This window comes from Acanthaster planci, linkage group LG01 (assembly GCF_054643075.1).
Source record: "Acanthaster planci isolate LZ-2023a linkage group LG01, COTS_SCS, whole genome shotgun sequence".
Classification (NCBI taxonomy): domain Eukaryota; kingdom Metazoa; phylum Echinodermata; class Asteroidea; order Valvatida; family Acanthasteridae; genus Acanthaster; species Acanthaster planci.
The window spans coordinates 19,316,080-19,330,853 of NC_141777.1; the positions used below are offsets into that span (position 1 = coordinate 19,316,080).

A 14,774-nucleotide genomic window follows, 5' to 3' on the forward strand; every position below is an offset into this window, starting at 1 on the left:
GACCTCACGGTGGCATGTGATTGCCGAGCAAAAATCGGATCGGCGCATGTTAATGTATATGTATTTGTTGCCGAGTGTGACAAATTTGACAAGCTGCGTGGATGGTGTCTTGATGCAACTGGGTGGGAGTAGAGTCTTCGCCTAATTATTATCGCTAGTAGTAAGTGAATTTTGGTTTTATAAATTAAATCTACCATTATGTGCGTATCAGTTAATTTTTTTTTAAATCAAACATGTCAAAATTTAATGTTAGTGGAGAACTGTTGAACTAGGCCTACATCATGATGTACATGTAGGCCTATATCATCATGTATTTTCAACATGACAATTCAGCCTCAGGCGCATAAATATTTCTGTTTTCTTTTTGAAGTGATCTTGGAGAGGATGTCATAAGAAACATTTTGATATATGTTTGGATTCCATCGGCTTCTGCAAAGCATAGAAATACTGATTTAAAACAGGAATATTTTGAGATGTTTTGATATTTGTACATGTGTAATGGAGTGCAAACTGTGATTTTTTTGTACACAAAAATGAGTGTGGATTTTGACTGAAAAGCTGAAAATTCACATTTCTATAAAATGTTTGTTCTTATTCGTGCCTTATTCACTGAATTAAATTCGGCTTCGCTCACAAATTTTGAAATTATTAGAAATTAAATAGAGGAGCTAGAGTGTGCGGAAAAAGACAAATTTTAATCACAATTTTCTATTTAAGAAAATGAGTTTCCAAATAAACAGCGCCCTCGCTCATTTATGCATATCCCCACCTCAGGTTCAGGTTTACTTTATTTTCCACACAAGGGTGGAGGGAGTCCCTAAAAAGCAGTACTTATCGAGTAGCCCCCCCTTTCCTAACTACACATACAAATACCACATTCACATAGACATTACATTTAATTGGAAATTTAAAAAGAGATGAATACGACCTGTAACCCTATGAGAAATACTCAGTTTGCATATAATTGTTCAGTAATAATTATTGTAATTATTCAATTCATATAATTATTCAATTTGCCATCATGGTGATGAAATATGCATGAAGGCCCAAAGTTTTCTAATTCCTTACATTTGTATTCTCCCATTGTTTAAATTAAACCTCAAGTCTTACCTCATACATGTATCTGATTATTTTAGTTCAAGTTAGCTTCTTAACAGGTTAACGGGTTACTTCATGTAGGTACTGCACTCACATGTACTTTTTTATTTTCCCATTCCATTGATTTGTAATGCTTGGCATATTCCACATTAAAGGAGATCCCTATTCGACGAGCTTCGATTCTCAGGGATCTCCTCCCACATCCTGATGTAAATGTATGCGCAACCTCTAACTGGAAAATGAACGTAAAAATGTATTTAAACCATATGTAGTAAGACTGACATCCATGACTGCATCGTCACTGGGTCCCTAATTTTGCCTCCTATTGTTAAGTCTTATTGTTTTTTTCATTATTGATTAACACCTTTTATCATAAATTTATGGTAAATATTATTATACTCAGTGAATGTCTATCCCCTCTCTTTGCCCCTTGGTCAGCTGTTGGTGGAGGTTGATCGTTTGCATTGGTCAAACCTTTCCAGCCTCTTGCTGTGGCTTTCAAGCATGAGCACGGCTGGTCTGCGTTGGGCTGTGTTTTCATGTCATGCAATGCGAGGTCAAAGTTCGCTTTCCTTTCTCGCTCAGTTGCAAAGTGGCAGGCATGCAAATTGAAGTTGCACGTGTGAAAGTTAGGAGTCGCGGATATGCAAATTTGAAGTTGTACATGTGCTAATTGCCTCAGACTAACTTTGGATCAATGAAAAGGTTACTGTTGCGTGGGGACGCCTTAATTGGCGGGAAATGCAATCTGTTTGTCACTCTTTCACAGCTTTCCAAACATGTTGGTCATTTTCAATCTTCTGGAAAATTTCCCCAACACCCCAGTGCCCCTCCTTCCTCAGGTTCATATTGGGGAGGCTTCAATCCTGTTCACTTTCTGGCTGGCAATTGTTGGTGGGAAAAAGTCAGCCAGCCACCCAATTCCCTGCATGTTTGCATTTTGGGGGTTAAACTTACAGTATCTCTTATTGTTGTGGTATTATGTAACTTCACTATAGTATAGCACCCTCCTTTCCCAAGGGGCTATACACTTGTACATGTACATGTGCATGAATTCCTGACTGAATTTTCAACATCAGTGGGAAAATGAAATGTTTTGCATAGTGTAGGTAATTTCACTCCAGACTAAATGTTCAACATAAGTTCAGCATAACATTTTGTGATGATAATGTCCCATGTCCCAACATGGTTCAGGTCTGGTGTACCCATGGTTTGGGTCTGGTATACCCATGGTTTGGGTCTGGTGTGCCCACTGTTCGGGTCCGGTGTACCCATGTCTTACTGTTTAAGTTTGGATGTTAACAGATTGAATCAGCGTCCACAGAATAGATTTCTGGCTGTGGCACAGCTACAAAACAGAAGACTTTGTGTGTGCTCTCACTTCCTGTATGTGCATCAATATACATATTATATTCTTTGGTGACTGTCAAGAGATGTGGTAAAAATAATAAAGAATGAAATGAACTAGGCCTACTATTGCCGACCATGTCCAAATGTTAAAGATTGACAATTTGCCAAGCCCTAGGCCTGTCGGTAGTTACATGTACTTGAACTAATTATTAACCCATGAAAAGCCATAATGAACATGATGGAGGTCTGACATGTTTGTGGACAGTACTCACTAACCCCTGCCCCTAGACCCAGTAAGTGGGGTGAAGTACTCCTTAAAAAAGTGACATAACAGCGCCCCATTCTTTGGTGTTCTTGGAAGTGCATGGAGCTCCCTTGTGCACATAGACACTACGTGGAATGGTGAGGTATGCACACTAGATTTTAATCACTCCTAACTATTGATTATAGTAATGTACATGTACAAGCATGAAGTAAGGAAAAATAGGGTTGTCAGTATTTATGTTCGAACTTACATGGAGCCTATGCCATAAGTAAATCAAGCACTAATCCTGGTAATGCTCATGTTGTCAGAAATATGTGATTCCTGATGTTTTAACTAAGCATGGAGCTGGCATTATAATGCTCAAACTAGTTTATACCAGATTTTATCTCTTTTTGGAAGACAAATGTTTTGATTGGAGATTTACAGGTACGCTGGACTTTGACCTTCAATCAACCTTGAAATTTAAGGTTAGACAATCTTGACCCTGGGGGCCAAAAGTGTTGCCCAACTCAAAATCTGTGAGATCCAGAAATATGAACTTTATTTGTTCAGGAGGTATATGTAAAGTTGAGAGAATGTGGTCATTTTTGAAAAACTAAAATTGCTTGTACATGTAATTTGATACATTTAATGTCACACCAAATAGAGCCTGAAAGTTGACCCCTGATGGCGCGCTTCCGGAACCCTTGGATAGAAAAACGTGCAGAGATTTTAGAATTTATAATATATTTTTTTGTTCAGTTTCTCCTTAAAGAATCCAACTCGGAAAAGGGACTCTGGAAAATATTTGCTAGTATATCAATTTATAGAAACTGAAAAATTACCTGATCTAAAAGAGAAATATCCTGCCAAAAACTGATCCATAACTTCCGAAAATCTAAAATACATGAAGAACAGTGCAATGAAACAGTCTCGTACGCAGATGAACATTTACGGTTTGAAATTTTATGGTAGTCCATCGGTAAAAGCTGAAATAAAAACAGATCAAAATTTTTTGCATAGTCTTATAATTTATAAGTAATAAACTGAAAGCAACATTCTCCTTCAATTACAAAAGATTCTAATCTTTTATCTAACCTTTGCTGATGACAACTGTGTGATGTCAACTCAACGGAATCTGGAACCCATCGACTGCAAATTTTTTGCAACGTTGTGCGTGTACAGTCTCCTTTTCACGTAAGCACAGGTAGTGAAAACAAAGGTGCATGAACAAGAAGACCTACATGTAGGTACGATATCGCCGGAAGTGAAAGGTCTTTAAGAAAATTCGTTTTTTACCCATCTCCAGGTGACTTTCCAAGGTAAAATTCCAACATGAGTGTTTCATGGGGTGGTTTCAGTTAGGAATTATTCTTCAAAAAGTTATCGAATGTGATAGGACGGCCCAACGTAAAATGCCCATAGGAAGACCGCGCAAGGGCTCTTGAAGCTCACTGCATGACCTTTTACTTTCAGGCTCTATACATGCATGAGCATGCACGCATATTTGAGGATCAGGGTTACTTGCCATGTTTCAAGTTTATATGTTGTATCTTCTGGAAGAAAAGTCATAAAAAGCCAATAAGTAACTTGGCTGATGAGCTCAATCACCTGAAAACCTTCTTCGAAGCAGACCTCCATGCAGAGTGGGTGGGAGTCAATATGCAGTCCCTGAAACCTCTCATCCAAACTTCACCCATGAATTGAAAAATATGTTCCTTTTTGCCTCTGAACAATTGCCTTCAAAAAAAAAGGCAAGTTTGTTTGACGTCACATTGAGTGGAGAAGCTGTGTACACAGAGCATTTGGGAGTTTGGAGTTTATTTTCTATATGTCACAACTAAGTTCAATGGTAACCTGTAAATACAGGTGGTGACAGATGGGGGCACCAGGAAGATACAAGATAAATACAAAGCTTGCTATTTATGAAGTGTAAATACATGTATGTACAGGTAAACGTTGCTGGAGGGTCTCCAGGTGGCAAATGCTTTTTTACATACATGTACATGATTTGTTTCATGACATCATTTTGTAGCACTGCGGCATTACAATTTTTAGGCTTTCTTAGCAGGCATAAAATGAACCTCTAATAAGTGATTTTATACATGTAGATCATGTCACATACAAATTTGTGACCCACTGTGTGAAAGTTAGTCTTAAGTCGCTAGGGCCTCTTTTTGAGTTTTCATTTGTATTTTAAAGAGCAAGTTGATATTTTTGTTTTGATGTTTCACTCAGTTTGGCATCCTGATGAAAGTGGATCCTCCATGGTGAAAAATGCTATGGGTTCCTATTGACTTACAATGTACACTGTGCAAAATTATTCTAAAGGACTTTGTACTCCTAAGTGGCTCTGGCGACTTAAGACTCATTTTCACAGAGTGGGTCACATTTATGCCTAATGGTGTCTTATGTTAAGTGCAGTAAGAGAGTAAAATGAAGCTATACAGAGAAGAGGATGACATGCAGTCTTCCATGGAAAGAACCGAGACTGACACATGTCGGAAAGTGATGATCTTCCTGGTGATAGTGCAGATACTGGTGGCTGTGATAGTTACCTTCACATTCCTTGGGATCGGAGCAAGCAGGCCCGAACCAGACCACTGGGAGAAATGCACTGACAACTGCAGGTGTGTGAGTAGGATGTTTCAGTTGCAGAAAGCCTAAGTTTATTTGCTTTTTTGGGGCGGGGGAATTTGATTAGTCAAGACGAGGGAAAGGGTGCATGGTCTCAACTTTTTTTATCTTTTTTTCGGCAGGTCAATCACATATAGGTTTTAAGGAAATTTCCTTAAGTCTGTGTAATTCTCAAAAATGTATTGTATATGTAAATGCTCAGGGGTGTGGATGCAAAAAATGTCCTTGCATGGCTGTGGCTCAGGATTTCAGCATCGATTCTCCTGATCTGGTCTTGAACAACGTTTACGTTTCCGCTGAAAATGAATTAAACATACATGTAATAATTTTCACATTACAAATTTCCCTGGGCTTCAAAAACCACTTATGTTGGAAAGGACAATTTAAATTTCTTTGTCAAAATCGTGAATTTATCCCAAGTGCAAAGTTCGGGGGCCCTTTTGTTACTGGATCGTGTTTTGGGTAATTCCAGAAATTAGGGGTCCAAACGTGTGACATTTTCGTGGCCCATTTAGATCTGACCTTTGTTATTTGACTTGAAGTATCACCAGAATTGATTTCAAACTACATGTATTACTATTTGTTTGGCAGGTAATTTGCATTAATTCACCACTCTTGGAAATTAGAAAATGTGTTCTGAACTTACAAAATCACATGTCAGATGTGACAGGGACACAAAAAAAATGGACCGCTTATTTCTGGAATTACCCTTTTATCCTTTGCTTGAGACCAGTCACTTGATGAGTTCTTGACAAGTAAGAACGGCTAGACTTTCAAGGCACCTAATTATTCTCTAAGTAAAACATTGACAGATTTGACTGTGCATTTGTGTGCAAAGGTTTGATGAAAGCTCAAAACGTTATGTCGACAACTTAGTCATTTAATTTCATCATGATTTTCATATTATTATTCATATATTAGGTTCATAATATCAACTTTGAAAATGCAGTTACTTTTGGTATTTATTTTTCCAATCATTTCAGCATCGTTTTAGCAGAAAGCATTCCTGCTAATTTGACCTTCCCGCCTGGTTCCCCATCCCATGTGTCAACATTTGATACCTGGATGAATCTCATCAACATGGCCACTAAGTCCATTGATATTGCTTCTTATTACTGGACCCTGAACGGGAAAGATGTCTATGTGGACCCCACTGACAAACAGGTAAGTTTTTTCATCAGTGGCGCACCCAGGGTTTGCCGTTTTGGGTGTAGCTCAACTGGAATTTGAGCTCATGATGTTCATGAAGATGTACATATATATATTGTAACTTTCTTTTTCAAAAATTGAAAAAAGTCCTCCTGAGCCTCCCCCTTCAGTGCACCACCGTTTTTGACTGCCCAAGTATTTTTCAACAATTGGAGACAGGTTCAAAAGTTCAGCACATAAACCCCATCCTTCCCTCCAAAGGTCCATAAATCGATGAGTAAGAAAACAGTCCCGTTACTGCAATTTTCCCACATTCCAGCTTGACTCTGCCTTTTTGAAAAGAATGTCAGACATGCAAGTGCCAATACGTCAGTGCTGCAGTTTAGTCCGTAAGTCATACCGGAATCACTACTTAATCAAAAGTTGCTTCACAAGCCTGGTCTTAAGACAAAGGGGATGTGAACCATTGCAAAGGAATGCCTCATTTTACATGTAAATCAAAATACAGAAGATTTACATGTATAAGATGCCAGTATCTACCAAATATGATGCTCATGGCACATTACAAATATACCGGTAAATCAGGTAAAATTAGCAGAAATAAAAGAATGAAACGATCGTTGAATAAGTGGTTTTAAGAGAAACCTTGAAGTAATTTTAGTATTTACAGTCTGTGACTGTAGTTGCAGCTGATTGAATTTGTGATGGGATCAAAACGATGCCATTATATCATCTTTGCATGTGATCCACTTTTCCAAAAAGTGTGTAAAAAAATCACATACGTACATGTGGCTCAAAAAGCCCACGTGTAAACTTTCATGTGAATATGACAAACCAGTCTGTTCCGGGGATATAACATTCCATGGAGTTCAACTTAACTGCAAAATAGGCTTTGAAAATGTTGAGTCTAATACACACTTAGGCTCCAAGTTCGTTCAAAGACACCTTAAATCCCCCGGCAATGCACAAGTTCCCTTGGAATATTTTTGTTCATAAAACTTGAAATTTTAGTGATCAAGATTTTTTTTCTGACAAAGAACAAAAATTGACATTCCACAAGACATGTCACCCTTCTCAACTTTGAGCAGGCCATTGCATGGAAAGGTAGTGCAATCTGTATTTGAATTTTCTGGAAGGGGTCACTTATCCTCTTTTTTTTTTGCATAGGAGAAAAATAATGCAGCATTGATCCTTGCACGGAGCAAAGGCAAAATACAGTTTTTAAGCACATGACTTGCAAACCTGCATCAACTTGTCACATGATATAGGGAGAAGAGATCTTCAAGGGACTGATGAATGCCGGGACCAAACGAGGAATAGCGATCAGAATAGCACAGAACAAGCCAAGTGAATACCTGCCGAACAATGACACACAGAGTCTGCAGAAGGCTGGTGCCGCCCAGGTACGCAGCCTGGACTTTGATGCCCTGATTGGCAGCGGCATACTCCACACCAAGATGTGGGTGGTGGACCGCAAACATGTCTTTATCGGAAGCCCTAATATGGACTGGCGGGCACTGACTCAGGTACGTTTGTAAACAATACTTTTTCCCATGTTTCTTGCCCTAGCTAAAAAGCAGCTTTCAACTCAAACCATGGTTGACCATAGTCCAGCTTTACTCAAAGGAAAGGTGGTGGGTTTACTGTAAGTCCATTGTTTAGAACCAAGCCATAAGGTACAGATACATTGTTGGTTCTTAATCTTGTTTGCATCTAAGTAAAGAGGGAACTCTTAAAATAAAAATGATTGTGTGATATGACGAGCAGCTGCAAAAAGCCACCAATGACAGGGTTTCCAACAATGGTTTGACTATTATTGCATGATTGTGCATTGCATTTATGATGAAGGATAAAGAGATCAGCTGAGGGTTGAATCATTGTTTACGATCATACTTGATCCATACAAAGTAGTCTTGCACCTTTAGCTGCACTGCAGATGTAATAGCTGACAAAAGAGCTTTGTAATTAATCTTGGGAATCCAATCAATCTAGTGTTATTAACCCTCCTTTTGCTATAACCGTTAAAAACAGTAAAAAAATCCTTTCACTTGATTTGCCCCAGTTCACAGACACATATGGGAAATTTGACTGATTTTGACTGATATGACAACTGTGTCAAGAATGTATCTTTGCATAGGAGGGTTAATGTAATTATACAGGTGCGTGTGATGACATCACTATGTGTGTTTCATTGCACCATTCAAAATTTTACATTGGCTAATTGGCTCCCTAGAGAATCCTTAGCAAAAGCATTAACAGTAGCTTCAACAATTATATTACTCAAAGTAGAGTGTCTTTAAATAAATTTGTTGTAATGGATATCATGTTTTCAGGTGAAGGAGCTGGGTGTTGCATTCTTCAACTGCAGCTGTGTCGCCAAGGATGCCGCCAAGCTGTTTGAAGTGTACTGGACACTAGGCAAACCAGGTGCTAGGGTACCAACCCACTGGCCCACCAATTACAGCACCCCCTACAACAAGATGGCACCCATGCAGATAAAGGCCAATGGGACCGACACTGATGTGTATTTATCGGTTAGTAAACACTTTGAGTGTTAGTTGCCCATCATCCCAATACCCGTGCTCAACGCCACGGATGCACTAATAAGCAAACCATATGCAGAGAATCTCTACTTTTTGCTTTGGACAAGTCCAAGAAGATGTCATTCCTGTTGGGCCATCACGCTCATGCACAGGTTTCAGCTTGAGAGCAGGCGTGCAGTTCGGCAAGTCACAACATCCCATTGGTCTGAGAGAAATGCAACTCACCTGTATCACATGCCTGTCGCAAACAGGATGGCCCCACCACAATGGCTTCTAATTCTAGTCACCAGATTAGTCTACAGCGTACGATTGTATAGTGGTAGTTTTAGTGCAGAATTACTTCTACGCTAAAACTTACTGTTGTGGTCATGTGTACATTCTGTAAAGTGTGAATTCCATGCTTAGGATACTCATTTAAACATTGGAACCGACAACGTGAAAGAAAAACAACTTAACTTCTGTCTTCAAATATGTTACTGCTGTTTGGATTTGTTTTCCTGTTGGCAATCACTATGTTCTGAATCTATTTTGGGATTTCCTGAGTTTGGGGAATTCAGTATTTTATATATAACCAGACATTTGATCAAATGGAAATGTTGAATACAGGATGCTGATAGACATGTTACAGTTTTCAATCAATGAATTTTGCCTTCTGCGACTTGACATGATTGTTGTTTTGTTTCACTTGCTGTCCGTGCAGAGTTCTCCTCCTCAGTTTTGCTCAGATGGCCGGACGAATGACATTGATGCCATTCTCGACGTCATGGACAATGCGGAGCGCTTCATTCATGTTGCAGTCATGGAGTACTACCCTTTCTTGGCATTCAGTGACCCTCAAAAGTGAGCTTGGACTCTAGTTTTCCTTCGACTTTTGAGTTAATTCAATTTTAATGAAGTTTTTTCCCCGCATGTTTTGGCTTGTCTTGTTTTGTCCTGTTTTGATTGAAAATTTTACAACTTAATAGCAGTGATTGAGAGCACGGAGATTTTAACATCCCATGGGCACGAAGGAGCATCCTTTCCTCATCATTTGAAATCCTCCATTGTTTCACCAACAAATCAACCACAAAACAGAAGTCTTGGATTTGTCTTTTTGGGCATTGAAAGTTTACCAGATTGAAGGATGCAATGTCCTTTTAAAAAATTTTTCTTGGGGGCGTGCTCCAACAGGAAAATTTCAGGGCTCCCAAGACATATTTATATCAAACCCCCTTCTCCTGATAATCTGTTGACACTCCTACATACATCTGTCAGTAGAGTTTATTAGACTGACAAAAAGCCTGTGTTGAATTTCTGTTTCAGATTTTGGTCAGTCATAGATGATAAGCTTCGTAGTGCTGCATTTAATCGTGGTATAGCAGTACGGCTCCTGGCAAGCTCGTGGAATCACACCAACCCAGACATGTTTGGATTTCTGCAGTCACTGGCCGTCCTCAACAACACCAGCAAAATGGACATAGAGGTGGTGAGTGGGCAAATTCTACTCAGTTTAATATGTTGTGGCACTGATACTGTTTGGTACTGACTTTGCCTTGCAGAGCAAATGATGTAGCATTTTGATTTTAGTGTGAGTATATGAAAACAAAGTTTGTGGGAAATAAATTTAGGGAAAGTCCTCAGTGACAGCCATTGAATGAGTTTATTAACTCCCCATTTCTCTGAGTAACTGAGTTACATTCTCAGTTTAAATCATTGGGAAAGTACATGTAAGCCCCAAACTCTATTGAAAAGGAGGTGACACATACTGTATCAACACAGCAACAGTGCCCTAAGGTGTCAAAGAGTATTGCACATTATAGTAAAAAAACATTCACTTAATTTTCCAAAAGGTTGTAACACTTACATGTAACTGCCCCTGACCTTACACCACATTGAGGAAAATGAGATTAACTATGGTTGTGGGGGTAAAAATATTGTCCCCATAATGTTTGGGCCCCACAACATCTCTGTTTCAATATGTGTGTTGTCTCCACGTATTGTGTACATATTTATAAATACACATTTGGACATGTATACAATACATTTTCTTGCATACAGTTGTGGGCATCTTTAAATTTGTATTTAATATACTTGTTACCTCTTTTTTCAGTTGTTTGGCTGAATGACCTTGCTTTCCTTCTAAACTACAAATGAATGATCACTATAACAAAAAATATTAATTATACAGCAACAAACAAGAGCTCTGTTCCTTGTGAAGTTGAAATGCTGAGGCATACAGTGTACGTCTCAATTAAGATTGAAGGTTATATTTTTCAGCTGCATAGACCATATGCCAAGTGCTTACAAAATTGCACACTTTTGCACTGATGTGTGAAAGCAAAGCTGGAAATGTTGATGCGTGCAATATAAAAGCAAGGTTGTAATTTTCACCTGGCAAAAGTCATAAGGCGTCTCACCTATGGACAATATGCCCTGTAACTTTAAACAATATTTGTGTAGGGATTAGAACGGTTGGTTAAATGAAACACAGGGCACGTGTATTTGATACGTGTACAGTAGTGGATGATAAGCATATGTATATGCACAGGTACGCACTTCACCTTGGCATTCAAAACATGGCCAGAAAATCTTATACATTAGTACAACTATATCATGGTGTTTATAATGAAATTGTGCTGACAAAAAGACTGTAATGTTTACACTTGGTGAATTCCTTATTTTGGCAGAAAATCTTCAAAGTGCCGTCGACCCCAGCTCAGGCCCAAATTCCATATGCAAGAGTAAACCATAATAAGTACATGGTTACGGACAAGCAGGCCTATATAGGTGAGTTTTTGGCTCATCATCGACTTTCAGCCCTCAAATAGTTACCAGTCCTTTTCAAAACAAATTGGAAATCAGTTTATCTTGGAACTATTGCCATAGTAATGCAAATGTACCGAGAAAGTACATGTGAATATGTCAGTCTCTTACGAAAAGGTTTCCGATTGTTCTTTCAATGTATAGTTCCTGTGCATTCAATTGTTTTACTTTGTGTTGATCTGTTTCTTTTGAAATAAATTGTATTTTTGCATTTAAACTTGCTCCGCTTCAGTTGATCTGCGTTGTTAATGCATATACTTCACAGTACAGTAGCTGTTTCAACTGTATTTGCATGTGCAAACAGGGGTGTGCTTTCATAGCTGCCAACAGAAACATGTTTCTGTTTCAAGTTGGTCATTGGTTGGACGTTGTCATGTCTTCAGTTATGCCTCTGTGGTGTGACTTGCACTGTTCTGGCTAAATGAGATCCAACGTTTAGAGTTGATTTTTTGCTGGTTCAGAATGGCTGAAAAGTTTTCTGTCGTCTCCAAACATATAGATGTCCCCCAGTTTGTTGCATGTACAGTACCGAATCCCAGAGGGCACTTCCTTCTAAAATGTGATGAGAGAGCAGCAGTACACGTAATAAGATAATTTATTGCTGAATATTCTTTGGAAACTGCAACTGTCAGCAAAGTCGTCTGCTGTCATGCACTTTTTCTCTCTCGGATGATGTGATCATTTCCGATTCTGTTCTTTTTGGGGCTGCCTTAAAACATATTCCTGGTTATCCCTTCGATGTCACAAGTGAACATACTGGGATAGTATTCTCTTCCCAGCCCTCCAAATATCGTACTTAACCTGAAATCCACTCTGGATGCCCGGATGGCCTGCCATCGAAATTTACTCAATTCTTAATTCTTAGGTACGTCAAACTGGAGCAAGGATTACTTCGTTGAGGATGGTGGAGTTGGCGTCATTGTCAATCAGACATCATCAGCTGCAGCAGGGAACTCGGGAGAGAGTTTAACGAAACACTTGCGGCAGCAAGTGGCCGACGTGTTTGAGCGTGACTGGAACTCGGACTATGCCACATACGTCCTATAATACATTTAAAGGTTGAAGGTTCACTCTATAAAGCTCGATGTTGGAAACTGTTTCAAATAACATGCTGTCAGTTCAAACATTGTGTTTATTTAGTTAATTTTCATATGCCAAAATGATGTGTACTAGTTTTACTTCTGTGGCATTTGTAATTCTGTAAAACATTTGCATGTATGTGCTCAACTTTCTCATTTCAAAAATCCATTTTAAATTGTTCATTTTGTTTATAATTACATTATTGTTAGGTTGTACAGAAATTTGGCCCTAAACCTGAGGTAGAGGGATGCTTGTCTAGGTTTATTCATGGATTAGTAATTTAAGATACATACATCATTTTTGTATAATGTTGTACCTGTGCCTTCTCAGATCATGACTGCCATTGTATTGTACTGTAAATCATAACATCTTCAAAGTGAGTATGTTTAAACAGAAGAAACTACCGTATATGGACACCCAGGCAAGCAGAAAGATGCTACTTTCTCTTTATTTTTCACTGTTACCATGTTGGACTCTCTTTCTACACATTTAAAAACACACTGCCCAGTCTTCCACTTACATGACTAAAGATATAACATGGAAATTTGGGAGTCCTTTATCAGATTTGTGCAGAACTTCTTGCCTTGTTTTTTGAGATTCTGCTCAACTGAGAGAAAAAAAAATGTATTGTTTGCTGCGCCTTAAAAGGTCAAGAAGAGTTTTGATTGTTGAAAAATGGACCTAGTCCACATTTGTATGTTCAAGAATTTATCCATATACTCTTAGTTATCATACTAGTTTTGATGTTGAATTAAAAGACAATTAGTTTGTGTAACTGTCCACTGTAATGATAATAGAAAAGGACTGTCTTTCTTTGTTGCACTTTGAAGTGCTGTGGATACATGAACCTGTAGTTAACCCTAGCTGAAAGAAGTACAATTTTCACCACCATGTGGTGGGGGCAGATTCCATACTCATCTCACATTGCCTGTGGCAGATTTCTTTGAAACCCGGCTTGCATGCTCAGATGTCCATAAAGAATACATGTAGAAACAAAAGCTTAAAGCTGTATCACACATCGGTTTGTACATGTGTATGTTCCAGATGGTACGGTCAGTGGAAAAGCTGACATTATTTGCCTACCAGTGTTCAAATGATGAGATATTGCGAGAACTGTGTCTCTGAGATTTCAAGTCCATTGATGGCAAAATGACTGCAGAACCACCTGGCCTACTACAACAGTTACCCACCACCTGACCACTCACATGATTATGTCGTCAACGTCTACAGAGCGCTGCAGTCTGTTCAGTTTTCGGAGCGAACCACGTGGACACATCACATCCATACTGCAGCCTTTGCATTGGTTTCCTGTCCTTCAGCATCATACAGTTTGAAATACATGTACTTTGAACATGTACAGTGTACAGTGTACTTCTTGAAGTCAGACATGATGAGGCCATCAGCCATCCATCAGCCTCCAATCTCATTCCCCTTGACACCTTTAACTTGCCCAAGGCCAACACACCAACTCTAACCATGATCAGCGGTCATTGGCAGGTTACTACACCCACCATACCATCAGGAACAGGCGTCCACCACATTTATATTCAAGCTTCACCAGGCACATTCCAGACTTACATGTAATTGAAGACACTTATTCAAATTTAGACAGCATTTTGAAGTACTTGTTGAAGTGTTTTAAGGATCAATGCAATAAATCTTCTTAGAATTACTTTTTGTCCGTGTTTAAACTCTTCTTCAGTACATGTATATGTTTTTGGAGTTAAATGAAGGCACCTTTTAAAGTATTCAAAATTCACTAGGCTATTTCTGACAAAGGCGGGCACTGTTAGTGGGATGCAAATCCATTAAGACACGGTTCGGTTTGCATGTTTTAATGTTCAAATTTAAAATAACAATAAATAGCAACA

The 14,774-nt window shown here is 38.8% G+C and overlaps 1 protein-coding gene across 3 annotated transcripts in view; it reads left to right on the plus strand.

Moving 5' to 3' along the window:
• pld3 (phospholipase D family member 3) overlaps positions 1 to 14,774 on the plus strand; it is an 18,500-nt gene continuing 3,726 nt past the window's right edge. The window contains exons 1-9 of one of the 3 annotated variants that reach the window (XM_022251799.2): positions 3 to 160; positions 5,112 to 5,322; positions 6,313 to 6,493; positions 7,747 to 8,004; positions 8,812 to 9,012; positions 9,722 to 9,861; positions 10,324 to 10,486; positions 11,688 to 11,787; positions 12,689 to 14,575. In XM_022251799.2, the coding sequence (XP_022107491.1) occupies positions 5,129 to 5,322; positions 6,313 to 6,493; positions 7,747 to 8,004; positions 8,812 to 9,012; positions 9,722 to 9,861; positions 10,324 to 10,486; positions 11,688 to 11,787; positions 12,689 to 12,870 (1,419 nt within the window). In that variant the 5' untranslated portion in view covers positions 3 to 160; positions 5,112 to 5,128 and the 3' untranslated portion in view covers positions 12,871 to 14,575. Of the gene's footprint in view, positions 161 to 5,111; positions 5,323 to 6,312; positions 6,494 to 7,746; positions 8,005 to 8,811; positions 9,013 to 9,721; positions 9,862 to 10,323; positions 10,487 to 11,687; positions 11,788 to 12,688; positions 14,576 to 14,774 lie in introns of those variants that run through there. The other 2 variants (XM_022251798.2, XM_022251797.2) reach the window with 2 other exon arrangements.